Below are 13,709 nucleotides of genomic sequence, written 5' to 3'. Positions count from 1 at the left end.
GCCCGTCGCTGCTGCTCCTGATGGCAGCGGGCGCAATAATTTCCCCCCACAAGTGTGCACAGTCAAATTAGGACCCAGCGGCAGAGGTACGGGGAAGTCGCAGGCGTGGGCGCATCAATCTAGCAAATTATAATAGTGGACAGCAGGCGCGGGGCAGTAGCATCACGTCCCGTGGAGACGGGGGCCGCAGGCGCGGGGCGTTCGGGCACGCTGCTGGCACCGGACGTGACGTCCCGAGAAAGAAAACGCAAGTCTCCTAGTCCCTAACAGGTATGGGGGTTTTCTATTATTTTATTATATTTTTTTTCTTAAAACTAAGAATAAACATATGTCCACCATCAAAGTCTGATTATTACGATTAAGCAGTCAAACGAAATGTTTTCATTAATCCATCCGAGCAACGGATCAACAAGTCAAATTTTTGCTCTCTCCTTAAATCCGGTCAACCTTTGTTTAACAACACTTTGATCTATATTAAAATTCATATTTATGGCATTCATTCTCGAGGTATTACAGTTATATCCCAAGTCCTTCTCCATCTCCTTCGGATTTGGTGTGATATCTTTTCACCCTATATGTTATTTGAGATAAAGAAACTGTTGGGAGAGAACATATGTGCTGTGAAAATAGGAGAAATAAATGAATTTAGAACAAAAGATGATCTTAGTTTAAGGCCATCAGTTCTAAATTAGAAGTGAGTTTGGATACTTGTAATCCTATTTGTAATTTAGGACCTACAGCAGGAAAAACCTTCTATTTATTTATTTATAGAGAGATAAATAGTACCTATGTACCCAAAAATCCACGATGACTTATAATTATCTCCAGAATGCAGGAGAGAAATATATACTTGTAACCCTATTTATCTCTAGAAATTATAAGTACACCGGTTCTAAATTATGAGTCGTTTTGAAATTCATGTATTTCTCATATTTGTCAGTTCTAAATTGTGGGCCATTTTGGATAATCATTTTCTCTACAGTACTATTTATCTAGACAAGTCGTATATTCAAATAATATATAGTAAATCTATATACCTAAAAAGTAAAAAATGAACTATAATTTAAGATGGATAGCTATAAAATAACTTGTACGACATGACAGAGGGGCTTTTATTTAGGGAAAATTGTGTTCTTGCCCCTTACACAGATGTGCAATTGTGATTTTGTCCTCGTTTTTCTAACTTTATGATTTTGCCCTTAACTGTTCACAAGTCAATGCGATTTTGCCCCTGGTCAACGCGAATTTGCCCCTGTTTTTTCCGTTGACCAGGGGCAAAATCGCGTTGACTTATGAACAGTTAAAGGCAAAATCACAAAGTTAGAAAAACAAGGGCAAAATCACAATTGTACATCAAAGTAGAGACAAGAACACAAGAGCCCTTTTATTTATGGACAGTCTGGGCTTAGCCGGTTAGCCCCACATAAAAAGGCAAAAAAGCTACTAAGCCCTATCGGAAAGGATATATACGGAAACAAAAGGAAAATAGGTTTCCAAAACCCAGAACGGGTCCGGAAGCCCACCTGTCAGCGGGAAGTGGAGCGAACCACGCGTTATGGGCTGGGACACGGAACGAGCCCATAAAAGCCTCCGCCTCCCCCCGCGTTCCTCTGCCCACGGACTCAAGGACGAACAGGATCTAGGGTTTGTTCCTTGCTGGGCCGAGGCGAGCCGCGATCCGATCCAGTAGTAGCCCCCCGCCGCGCGGAGCCAACTGGTTTCCTGGACCTCCTCGTCCCCGTCCATCTTCCACTGCAAGGTATCCATCCCACCCACCGCACCCAACTGCAAGCCCTCTCCCTCCCTCCCCGCCTCGTGTGTTCCTCCCTCCGCGCGGATTGATTGCTGGGTCTGCTGGGGTGTTTGCTGTGATCGCTGGCTTGGATTGGGCCTTAAACTGTATGGACTATGGAGGGCGGGTAGATCGATCGTCGATGGTGTGAGTTGGGTGGGGTTTTTCTGTGCTTGATGATTGCATTGGTTGGTTGGTACCTGCTGGTCCGAATCGCTGTATCTGTCCGTAGGGTATGCGTGCTTGCCGTGGTAGGAAGGAAGCTGCTCGATGATCGTCGTAGCTCGCTCGAGCCTGAGGTTTAGTTTCGATCGGTTTCCAGTTTATGTTTTGCGCCTGCTATAACCAACGCCATGTGGTCGGAGAACATCGTCAGGTGAAACAGGATGCAATTTGTTCTCGAACCAAAAAAAAAATGCAATAATTTTTAATATGGTGTTTTCTGATCTTCCTTTAATCTGTTTCGTGTAAACTTACTGCCAGAATTTCCATCCCATACTATCTAATCTGGTTGCTCTGTGTGTTCAACAAGTGTGAGTTGTTATTGTCACGGCCCATGGTTAGAGTTCTTACTCTGAATGCTCTTTTGTATACTCAACAACTAAATAACGTCATATGTGCTTGGCATAGAAGCGATGGACACTAACTAAATAATGTCAGATGTGCTTGGCATAGAAGCGATGGACAGTATATGGGATGGGATATGCTTTCTGCATGCAGTTCCATCCTTTTTTTTCCTGCATCGTCCTCTTTTGTTGACAAGTACACTGCTTCCCGACTAGAAAGTCTGTCATATTTTAATAGCTAACTTACAAACATGAATTTGTGATTTGGGTCCACTTTCTGGAACCATTGTTATTTCATACAACGACTAAGTGCTGTGATACTGATTCTCTCATGGAAAAACGTGATGTAAATATGTAATGCTGAATGTATATATTCAACTTATTGTGCAAATATCTGTGACGGTTTCACTAGATAGATATATTGCATTTTACTTATAGCTCTTCAACCCGTGTCTGTGTTCTGGTTTGACTACATTATCTCTGACATGATTGTATTTCTTCCAACCATTTTAGCTATTATTCTCAGCAAAGCATGGGTGATCCAAACATCAATGAATCTTCCATGGTGCATGGCACTGAGACTGTGTTCGAAGATTGCGAGATTTTCCTTGGTGGCAATGAGATGGTTGACGGCTGTGAGGCGATTATCAGTGACAAGATGGGTCATGAAGCCGAAATGATCCTTGATTACAAGATGGTCGACATCCATGATAGCAAGATGGTTCACAGCAACGAGATTGTCCCTGGTGGTAGCAAGGTGGATCCTGGTGGTGAGATGGTCCCCTATGACCAAACAGTCCTCCATTGTAATCAGACGGTTCAAAGTAGTGAGATAGCTAGTGGCAATGTTACCACTGGGGTGAAACCACCAACCTCATCAAAACGCCGAAGAAAGACGTCCATGGTCTGGGAGCATTTCACTACCGAAGATTCTGAGGGATGCACACGAGCGTGCTGCAAGCATTGTAACGGAATATTCGCATACAGTTCTGGATCAAAAATGTCTGGCACTAGCCATCTGAAGAGGCACGTTACCCAGGGTCATTGCCCTGAGATTAAAGTTCAAGAACCTAGAGCTGGAGGGACAGAAAATGATTGTCAGGGTACTGTAGATAAGCCTTCTAAGAGGCGCCGCCGCACATGTACTGGTTATGCAAATGCTCGATTCAATCCAGACTGCAGTAAATCATACCTGGCGAAGATGATCATTCTGCATGACTACCCTCTGCAAATTGTTCAACAGCCAACCTTCATATCCTTTGTTGAGGGCCTGCAGCCTAGTTTCAAGGTGGTTAATACAGATGCAATAGAAGCAGAGGTTTGTGCAGTTTATCTGAAGGAAAGAGAGAGCGTGCTGAAGCAAGTTGGAAATATTCCTGGAAGGATAAATCTCACAGTACAGTCTTGGACCACTAGCCAAACTCTTGGATATGTTTCACTTGCAGGGCAATTCATTGATTCTGAGTGGAAGCTGCACCGAAGAATGCTCAACTTTGTGATGGTCCCTTGGCCTGGTTGTTCAGAGAACGCAGTTTCTGAAGCTATCAGCAGAAGCCTTCCTCAGTGGAACATGACTGACAAACTCTTCACCGTTACTGGATATTATGATTCCTCCTCACATGATATCTACAGTTTGAATTTGAGAGAGGAACTCTCCAGAAAGAATATTCCGATGCTTCGGGGGCAATTTTTGGTTGTGAGGTGCTATGCCCATATACTGAATGCAGCTGCAAGTGATGTCACTGCTTCGGTTCAAAGTGTCATCTACAAAATCCGTGAAAGTATAAAGTTCATAAAATCTTGTGTTAGCCATGAGGAGATGTTTGCTCACATCATTTTGCAACTGCAAATTCCTAGTAATCAGACCCTATGTCTAGACATTAAAGCCCAGTGGAACACCACCTATCTTATGCTGCTGGCAGCTCTGGATTATAAGCAGGCATTCACCATGCTGGAGAAATGTAACGATAACTACAATCAAGCACCTTCGGCAGTGGACTGGGAGAAAGTCGAGGTTGCTTGCAGGTATCTGAAGCTGTTGTATGACTCTGCAAACAGCATTATGGCAACAGAAGATCCAACTGCCAACATATTTTTCCATGAGGCTTGGACAATTCAGAGAGAGATTTCAAATGCCACAGATCATCAAGATTCTATTTCCAGTGCAATCGCAAAAGGCATGCATGAGATGTTTGACAAGTATTGGAAAGATTGCAATGTTGTGCTGGCCATTGCTGTTGTGATGGATCCCCGTTTCAAGATGAAGATTGTTGAGTTCAGTTACTCCAAAATCTATGGTCTGATGAAGGGCGCTAAGTATGTCAAGTTGGTGGATGATGATATACATGAGCTCTACAAAGAGTATGTTAGACAGCCACTTCCGTTGACGCCAGCCCATGTTGAGCAAGAGGTCACTGGCGCTCTTCCTAACGATAAGAACAACATTCCAACAGATCCTACTTCCATTGGCAATCTACTGTCCGGCTTCGACATCTACCTTTCAGAGGTAGCCGTGAGCCAGATCCCAAAGTCAGAGCTAGATCAGTACTTGGAAGAAGCGCTGGTCCCACGCATGCTGGAGTTTGACATTCTGAAGTGGTGGAAGCTTAATGCCGTCAGGTACCCAACACTCTCGAGGATGGCCCAAGATGTCCTTGCCATACCCATGTCCACGGTTGGTCGTGGCAGCTCCGTGTTCGCAGCTGGCACTGAAGCCAAGATGCTTGACGACTACCAGAGCTCACTGCACCCTGAAACTTTGGAGGCACTGTTCTGCGCAAAAGACTGGTTACAGCATTCCTCTCCTGCTCCATAGACACCCAGTTTTGTGTCGGTGAAGAAGTGCAGACGAAGAGGGTTTTCAAGTATAGTTCTAGTGGTAGCTGATCGTTGCATGTCGAAGTAGCAGGCATCTCTGTAAGATGGTCGTTAGGAATGTTTTACCGGCGGGTTATATCGTTGGCTGCATGCGTGATCTCTATCCCCTTGACTCGGTGAATTCAATTAGTTGCCGGTAGCTTTTAATTTTCTATGTTCTTGGCCTGGTGCCATGCTTGCATTTGTTTTGTTAGCTTCAGGTTTTCATATCCATTCCATCTCTGGCGTACATAACAAAAAGAATCGCAACATTCAGGGATGCTGCTGCTTGTGAATTCTGCTCGTCCTGTCCTGTCCCAGCCCAGTAGTACTATGTTTATCTGTCTGTTAATTAGGATCACCAGATAATTCCGTTCCTAGTATTTAAAAGGCAAATGATTCAGTTCTTTTGCTGGTTGAACAAATAGCATGTCTTAGTGATTTGAACCTCCAAATTGTGTTGAATGTTCTTCTGTTAATCATGAATAGCTTAACTTTGTACCACTAAATAGAAGTCGCCGAGTCCATTAGGACATCAAGAAAAAATATACAGATCAGTTCGACATCTTTTTCTCCCCATGTTTCTTTTGATAGTCCTCGATTCATTCAGTCAAATCCAGCAGCCATCTAGTTAATGGTTTATCAACGTATCCATTCCACCTCTGCCTACAACTAAAGGATCAATAGGAATGCAGCTTACAGCAAATTATCACTGCAAACTTCTCGAACTACTGGCCCAGTACTGCAATCTCAACATATGATTTCAAACACCATGGAGCCATGCGAATTGACAACTGCTGAAATCTCTTCCTTCACTGGGCCAAAATTCTTTCCACTCCAAACTTCAGTGCAGCTACATAGGTGTTCTTTCAAAAAAGTTCTTCTGAGAACCTTTCCAAGATCTGATATTTGTACGGTCATCTTCCTGCTCACGGAGTCGAGGTTGAAGAACGCGAGATAGATTTCTCCTGCACCATGGTAGATAGCTCAGAAAGAATATGTTTTCTCATGCATTACCCAAAAATAGAAACAAATGAAATGGTCATCATTTGAAGCTGAAACTATCTCGATAGGGAATACAAAATATATCAGACTGCTAAATCTTTATTAAAGTTATGTAGATATTTTAGGCTTATGTATGTACAAAATGTGAAAAGGAGTTAGGAAAACTATCAGTAAAGTAGTATATTCCTCAAAAAGGGCGTACCCAGTGCAGAGAGCTCCCGCTCTGTGCGGGGCCTGGGGAAGGGTGTTAGTGGCAAGCCTTACCCTCGCCTATGCAATGCAAGGAGACCGTGACTCGAACCCGGGACCATAGTTTTTAAGGCGTCGCCTAGGCGACGACTAGTCGTCCGGGCGAATTTTCAAGCGCGGCGTCGCTGTCGCCGCACCGTCCCAGCGTATGGCGTCGCCTTGCGGTCGAAGGCGTCGCCTAGTCGTCGTCCTCGCTGAGGCGGACGCCGCGGACGTAAAAGGCGCGGGGAAAGAGCGGCGCCGCGCGCTCGAGCGGGCGGGAAAAGAATGGCGCGACGCCCTCGCGCGGGAAAAGCAGCAGCGCCGCGCCTACACCTCCCGCCAAAGCTCCCAATCCCCATCGCGTCTGAGAGAGCGAGAGAGGAGAGGGAAAGGAAGGAGAGAGGAAGAGAGGAGAGGGCGGCGACGCACCTCAAATCCGGCGGCGGTAAGACTCTACCGCTTGCACCAGGCCACATCAAGTCTAATATGTGCAAAAAGGTTCTGTTCCCATATCATCCGGGCCCTCAAAGGTTTGTCTGCCTAGAAAAGGGTTAATAGTTGATCGTAACCCTTACATTCATGCATATTTGTAAAAAGAAGAAATGCGGGAAATAGCCATGGTGGTCTACTGGTCATGTGTCTAAGGTTGAAACTTTGGACTTAACAGAATTGGTGAGTTGGAAATCAGTCATAGTTGAGGGGAAGAACTACCTCTAGAGGTAGGCACATAGAGACTATAGTCGGTAGGCACATAGAGACTATAGTCGGACTTCTCCCCTTACAGTTGAAACTATGAAAATCAGTTTCTGCGTTCTCTGTTTAAAAAAATAAAATATGGTTTCCAGGCAACCTCTTAAGGTCTCTATTATCCAATTCTCAAAAAAAAAGGGGTCTCTATTATCCACTCTTGTAATATCTTTATCTGCAGCCTTGGTGTGATTTGTGTGTCGTGTGGTCATTCTAAGAATATCATAGTCTACCAAAATAAGACCTTTTGTTAACACAAAAGAAGCACATGTACCACATGGAAATATTGTAATTCTGGTTGCAAGTTTTCATATATCGCAGAGCAGCCAATTCAAAGAGTTGTGTATGTTACTAATCGACATATATGTAGACTTCTCACAGGAGTAAACCAATTCACAGGATGCCCTGTAAGATAACTAACCTTTACTTCCAGTTGCAACCCATGCACGACCTCCACTAGTACCTATATTTCATAGGAACTGTAGTGATGTCAATTAATTCAAAACAAACAAAGTTATGTAATATATACCTCCTTCGTCCCTTGATTCCACTGTGGCACATAATCCTGAATAGCTGCTCACAAGATTTCCATTCGAATTTAACTCCCACATCTGCATTCATCATTCATGTGTAACAAATGCCATAAGTTCAGTTGCCAAACAGGATAATTACTATTTGAAATAAAGTGAATTGCCCGTCTTTCCCTAATAGCTTAAGCTTTTGGGTTGAACCGGCCGAAACCAGAGGTCTCGAGTTCGAATCCTACCTAGCACAATTGAATAAACAATAATTGTTGCTCGCCCCTATTCAATGTCTGAGGCATGAGGAAGCTTTTCGGTAGTAATGTGTTAGGTTTTGTGTGCAGTAAGCAACACTTCATGGAATCTTCTCTGTTGAAAAAGTTGTGAAGGTGGTGGTGACAACACAGATCTTACCTGTTTTGCATGCCACCTGCATGCAGAGAACATAGGAAACCTGATCTCTGAGGCAGTCTGCCTTCGACCAGCAGATGCATCCAAACAAGTATCATCAGTGTTTGTAACTGAAATATGAAACTTTGATTGGTGTTCCTTGTTGTCCATGATAATGACATCCCTACAATGTATAAAATGTATTAATACAAATTATTGAGTGAGCACTTCTCTGTTTATGAATAGGGTGGATCTTACGATGCAAGAAGACGTTTTGTTTTTCCCAGGCAAAATGAGACATTTTTATCATTCAGTATTTCATAGTTCCTGCATATATGATCTGGTTTCCCATCTTGTGGAAACATATACCATCCGTTAGCTGCATCGTTGTTGCAAGCAGTGAGACTGACAAACATGCCATCATTCTTGGTAAGGTGAACAGGATGAGACCCAAAGTGACCAGAATGTTCTTCATTTGAAGTCCTTTCACTGTACACATAATGGAACTGAAAATATCGACAGGTCAGTTTACAATTCATTTGTGCTTACAAAGCAGCCACCATTCTAATAGGAAGCCTCCAATGCAGGTACCTCCATGTTATTTCTACTATAGTGGTTTATCTTCAACAAAGCAGGATTGGTAATTATGTTTAATGTACTATCGTCAAGATTCCTTAAATCTCCTCCATACATGAGAGGTGATTTAGCCATTGACCAAAGTGCCATCTGTAAGGTCATGTCAAAGAAAAAAGAGTTCATTACTACACAAAAATAGATACAGAACACTTAAATTTGAAGTGATCACCAACAACAACCTGTGCTTTCTGTTCATCAAGAGTAAGGTTACATTTCCTGTGAGGGCCCTGATTTACACCTGCATTAACAGAAGAAAAAGGGTATGTTTCTCATACAGCTGCATGTATATTATTTCATTCAAGATATTCTTGGAAAAAGAATAAGGGAATTAAAAGAAAAACAGAGATAAGATATGTACTCAAACAATTCAAGAAAACTTTCAAGAAGATGAGTTAAATGTAGTTAAACAAATTGAAGAGTTAAATGTGGTTGAATAAATTAATACACTCACACCTGCTACCAACTGAGCTAGGCCAATTTCTCTCTTTTGGCTAAAATAAATTAATACTTATAAAATAGAATAATTAATGCCATAAAAGTGTAGATTTTCCACATTTCCTATGCAGATTTCAGATATTTCATACACCAACCCCAATTATTAAAAAGTACCAGGCTGGGACAGACATTGTCCACAGTGCCTTAATGGAACTTCCGTTGCCACAAACAATATATTTGAATGATGGAATGCATTCATATTGTTTGTTAGTTTGTCTTCGAAATTTACTCTGTTTACTGATACAAAATTTACTAACATGCATTTAATAGAAAATTATGATTCATTTTCTCCTAAATATTGTGAATTTGCTTCATTGTTAAAAGTCATTAGAGCCAGACAACAATCAAGATTAATTTTATTTCTTAATGTAGAATTAAACCATACTTGGATCAGTAAGCCATCCAAATGGAAGCATGTCTAAGTCTGGCCAAGATCTTCCTCGCAACCCAGTGGCACCAATCTTCTTAGCAGCAGCGAAGGAACTGCATACAATATGCAAAGGGAAATAAAAGTAAGAAATAAGTTTTTATTTACTAGACAACATACATATGCAAGGTATGAAAACTAATGAGTATATATGCAATGAAACAGAAGAAGAAAATATCTGTTCAATTTACCTTGACACACCAAAATGTGAGCTCACATCCTTCCAGTTGTCCCAATCATCTCCAGTTATCCTATACATGTTAACATGATCACTAATATTCTCAGCTAATGCTGGAGTAACTGAAGTTCCTGGTGAGATTGACAGGATGATCGGACGATCAATTTCTTGCAATAGCTGCAATATAGGTATTAGCTGATTCCAGAAGTGCACCGATTTCAATGAACTAGTGTAATTAATTATAGGATAAGGAGTTATACCTCTGAAATAGTGATGATTTCTTCTGGGCTATAATCTGTGCCGAAGATACAATCAACCTTTACTGCAAACAAAACAGAATGGTCAATATGGAAGAATTTATTCAATCCTCAGTTTTGGCAGCAGAGGGAAAGGTTCAACTAAAGAGTTGAGATATCTGTATGCTATCCACAGAACCATGCACCTAAAGAATAAGCATACCAAAATCAACACCCCAATCAGCATACTGTCGATAAAGAGATCTTAAGAAGGCTCGTCCAGCTCCAATATCCGTATTAACACTCATAAATCCATGCGTCATCCATGCACAAGTTCTGTGACTGAGACCTATGTCTCGTGCTGTCCACTGACGGCCATCCTCTAGATACGGCTTTCCCTGAAAGGAATCACAAGAGACCATTCTAAGAGTTGTAAACTAGAGTACAGCAACTTCTATATGCATTTCAGTATTGGCTAAGTGTGATGTCCTGTTTCCAAGAGTCACTTGTTCAATTGTAGATAGAAGTTCAAATTTCACAGTAAAAACAACAGAGTTTTTTTTGTCAAACATGCAGGAGAGCTGTGCATATTTGTATTAAGAAGAAACAAGGGGTAATAACCCTTACAACACACACACCCACACACTCAAGAATCTAGAAAGCACAGTGGCTAAGTTATTCAAAACATCAGATAATATGAAACCACAGAAATATCATGTAGAAAATTAAAAAATACTATGGGAAAGAACATTTCACACAACATTAAGGAATAATGGAGCAGATAAGTAAATCAGAAATTTGTTGGTGCCCAGGGGAATCAGCATTCCGATGAGCAAAGATACAGTTTATCCAACATTTTGCAATGTTTCCAAAAAAACTCGAGAAAGGATAATGTTTCAGACACAATTTATCCAACACATAAGGTAATCCTGTAAAAAATAAGTTTTAAAATTTAAATCATCTTTCATATCGATATTCAAAAAAGAATTAAGAATGGTTCGCGTGTATACAAGTTAACTTTAACAATGGTTATTGGTTTTTGGGTATACAACATGATGTTAACAAGGATTAATAGCAGAGTTGGACAACCCTGACAGAATGAACATGACAAAACTTTCCAAAGTAAAATGCTAATTTCGAACACTACTAATTGTCATGTAGTAGCATATTAAAAGGAAGAACTGTACCGTCTTAATGTCCAAGATAGGCGTGTTTGCATCAACAGCCTGCACACTTATCCCTTTCATCAAATGGATGCCAAATTTCAAGCCCATTCCATGAACCTTACTGGCAATTTGACTGAACCCTCTATCGACTCTAGATGATGGAAATCTTTGAAGGTCCGGAAAAGGTCGACCCCATTCATCAATGTTGTCAAATCCATATGAATCTGTGTATGAACCTTCAACATATTTCCGGTACCAGAGGAAATCAATAACTGCATACTAAAAGTTAAACGAGTCGTCAGGATTTTACTCACTCGCATTTCTTATGCTCTTATCTATAACCAAATTAAAGAGTTAGGGGAATAACCTGATATCCATGTGGGAGTAACTTCCCTGCCATGATCTGTGCATTTTGCAGGTATGCATTTTCGTCTACAGTCCATGAAAAAGAATCATATGAGTTCCACCCTCTTGGAGGTAACACGGCATGTTCTTCGTTTGCCTCGGAAGTACCCCTGAAATTTACACATACGAATAAATCGAAGTAATAGTCATTTTTCTTTAATTTTGGTTACAGTAGATCAAATCATGAAGCTCTGTAAGTAAATTTCTTCATTATAGAGAACCTAACTGTAGTTTTTTTTCCTACTTTGACAGTAGCACTGCGTCATACTCACAAATGCTTGATTGAGATTAAGTTAGAAAAACAATAGTGTTAGACACACACCAATGTATGTATATTCATCAAGCTGATTTTATGCACATGTGTGCTCGTGTTGGTGCATTGGGCCTAAAACTACACAGCAATGTCCATGACGCATCAATTTGGCTAGCAAAAGGGTTATCATCTACTTGAGTAAACTCGTCGGTTTCTACTCCAGTCCGAGTGCCCGCGTTGTTCACTCTACAATTATGAGGGATATTAGAGTATAATATGGTAAGAATCAGGAATGATCTAAGTTGTTATTGTAGGGTAGGATTAGTTTTGTCTTTATTGCTTGAGATCCAACCATGTACTGTAAAGCAGGCACACGAGGCTCAACACGGAGCATTATATTCATATTCTCATAGAGATCAGGCTACTCAGTGATTGGGAAATGTCTCTCAAAATTTCCTGAAACAATTCATTGGTCTAGAGATTTCAAGCATTTAGCGTAAAATAACAACTCAGTATTACAGTCTTGGTAGTAATAAGATGCAAAATAGCACAACTCCAACGAATCAATAAAGTAACTGAATTGCTGAAGCGAAAGTAGTGGCACCTAGTTCGGGAACTAACCGGAGTCTTCGCTGCAACCAAACAGGAAAAAAAAAATCCATCCAAAGTATATAAAGTAGAACCGCAAGAACTGGCAAGAAGTGCGTACTGACCAGAGCAAGAGAAGGAGGAAGTGGAGGGCGCGGCAGAGGCAGTGACGCCTCCATGGCGGAGGAGAGGTAGCCCCGCCCATGGCCTTCCCGCCGCCGAACAGGACTCGCTGCCTCTGGGGTGTGCTGTACTGCTGTGACGGGAGCAGAACAGAGCTGAGGCGAGCTGGGAGAGAGAGGTAGAGAGCAGGCGGCACTTTATTGGAGTGGCACTGAGTTGTTGGGGGAGAGAGTGCGTCTGCTGTGCTGCCGGCTGCGTGTCGACTCCCGAGGAGGTCACGGGTGGCATCTGTTTGGCGGCACGCCGGTTCTACGTGTAGGCAGGCCGTCGAGGGCTCGACGCCTGATGATGACTGATGAAGGGATGAGACGCTGAAACCGGTTTCTTCGTTGGGTTAAGATGATTCGATTCTATCCGCGGATACAGGCATCTGTGGTTATTATATTCGACCGGTGGATATACGTATGAGTAGGACTGTAGGAGTAGGAGTACAAAAATATAGTTATGAATGAATTTTTACGTGTTATAAGTAATTTACATCGCGGATAGATATTTACTTTATGTGTGTGCTTTACTCAATCTAGTCTGAATATCAACAGAACAGATTAAAATAAAGTACACCAAAAGCATATAAAATAAATAAATACCAAATAATTTTGTGTGAAATTCACTATGAAAAAATCGTAAATTGTAAATGTACCTGTTTTCGGGAAAAACAAAAACATTGTTATTCAATTAAGAGAAAAAATAAGGGTATTTATTTGTTAGTGGCAAGCGAAGTATAAAAGTTGTCCCAAGCTACGCACAAAGAGGAGACAAAACTGCCTTAGTAGCCAAATAAAAATCGGAAATGCTACGGTGCGGGGCGTCCAACCATCCGGACGTCGCGCTTTCTGGGTACGCGCGCTACCAGCCCAATAGACATGTTTCCCTTAACCTTCGTTCTTTCACCGTTTCTCAAAATAAAAAATAAAAAAGACGGTGACATTCCCAACTAGCACTGTCATCGCAGCATTCCCTACCACTCACCTGCAGCTCGCCTTCTCCGGCGACAACCACCTCAGCTTCCTTCGTCCTAGGGCCCTCGCTCGCCT

General features: G+C 41.8%; 2 protein-coding genes across 5 annotated transcripts; one reads left to right on the top strand and one right to left on the bottom strand.

Annotated features, from left to right (window-relative positions):
- The first annotated feature begins 1,650 nt into the window (after nt 1–1,650).
- Nucleotides 1,651–5,618, top strand: LOC136507980 (zinc finger BED domain-containing protein RICESLEEPER 2-like). The gene is made up of 2 exons (XM_066502570.1): nt 1,651–1,939; nt 2,872–5,618. The coding sequence occupies exons 1-2, from the start codon at nt 1,902–1,904 to the stop codon at nt 5,171–5,173; spliced, it is 2,340 nt and encodes a 779-aa protein (XP_066358667.1). The 5' UTR covers nt 1,651–1,901; the 3' UTR covers nt 5,174–5,618.
- A 144-nt stretch (nt 5,619–5,762) lies between these two features.
- Nucleotides 5,763–12,844, bottom strand: LOC136507982 (uncharacterized). Of its 4 annotated transcripts, none has more exons than XM_066502571.1 (14): nt 12,618–12,844; nt 11,614–11,761; nt 11,268–11,525; nt 10,304–10,478; nt 10,105–10,166; nt 9,858–10,021; nt 9,625–9,722; nt 8,924–8,982; nt 8,700–8,834; nt 8,367–8,614; nt 8,133–8,292; nt 7,727–7,808; nt 7,619–7,660; nt 5,763–6,182 (listed from the first exon to the last, which is right to left on the bottom strand). In XM_066502571.1, exons 1-14 carry the CDS (start codon nt 12,695–12,697, stop codon nt 5,965–5,967), a joined length of 1,929 nt encoding a protein of 642 aa, XP_066358668.1. In that variant the 5' UTR covers nt 12,698–12,844; the 3' UTR covers nt 5,763–5,964. The 4 variants fall into 4 exon arrangements, with proteins under 4 accessions (XP_066358668.1, XP_066358669.1, XP_066358671.1 ...); XM_066502572.1 differs by having other exon boundaries at nt 11,268–11,518; nt 12,618–12,836; XM_066502574.1 differs by lacking the exon at nt 12,618–12,844 and adding an exon at nt 12,509–12,553.
- Nucleotides 12,845–13,709: the final 865 nt, after the last annotated feature.

The sequence above is a fragment of the Miscanthus floridulus genome, chromosome 15 (assembly GCF_019320115.1).
Source record: "Miscanthus floridulus cultivar M001 chromosome 15, ASM1932011v1, whole genome shotgun sequence".
NCBI lineage: Eukaryota > Viridiplantae > Streptophyta > Magnoliopsida > Poales > Poaceae > Miscanthus > Miscanthus floridulus.
The sequence above is the reverse complement of the archived record's forward strand: the minus strand, read 5'-3'. Positions and strand labels throughout refer to the sequence as shown.

What these genes read in the sequence shown, in the direction of transcription:
- LOC136507980 (XM_066502570.1), top strand. Translation starts at nt 1,902, where the DNA reads ATGGACTATGGAGGGCGGGTAGATCGATCGTCGATGGT. An exon ending in GTAGATCGATCGTCGATGGT is followed by an intron (nt 1,940 to 2,871) that starts GTGAGTTGGGTG and finishes CAACCATTTTAG; the next exon opens with CTATTATTCTCAGCAAAGCA.
- LOC136507982 (XM_066502571.1), bottom strand. Translation starts at nt 12,697, where the DNA reads ATGGGCGGGGCTACCTCTCCTCCGCCATGGAGGCGTCACTGCCTCTGC. An exon ending in GGAATCAAGGGACGAAGGAG is followed by an intron (nt 7,661 to 7,726) that starts GTATATATTACA and finishes TATGAAATATAG; the next exon opens with GTACTAGTGGAGGTCGTGCA. An exon ending in GGTTGCAACTGGAAGTAAAG is followed by an intron (nt 6,183 to 7,618) that starts GTTAGTTATCTT and finishes ACCATGGTGCAG; the next exon opens with GAGAAATCTATCTCGCGTTC.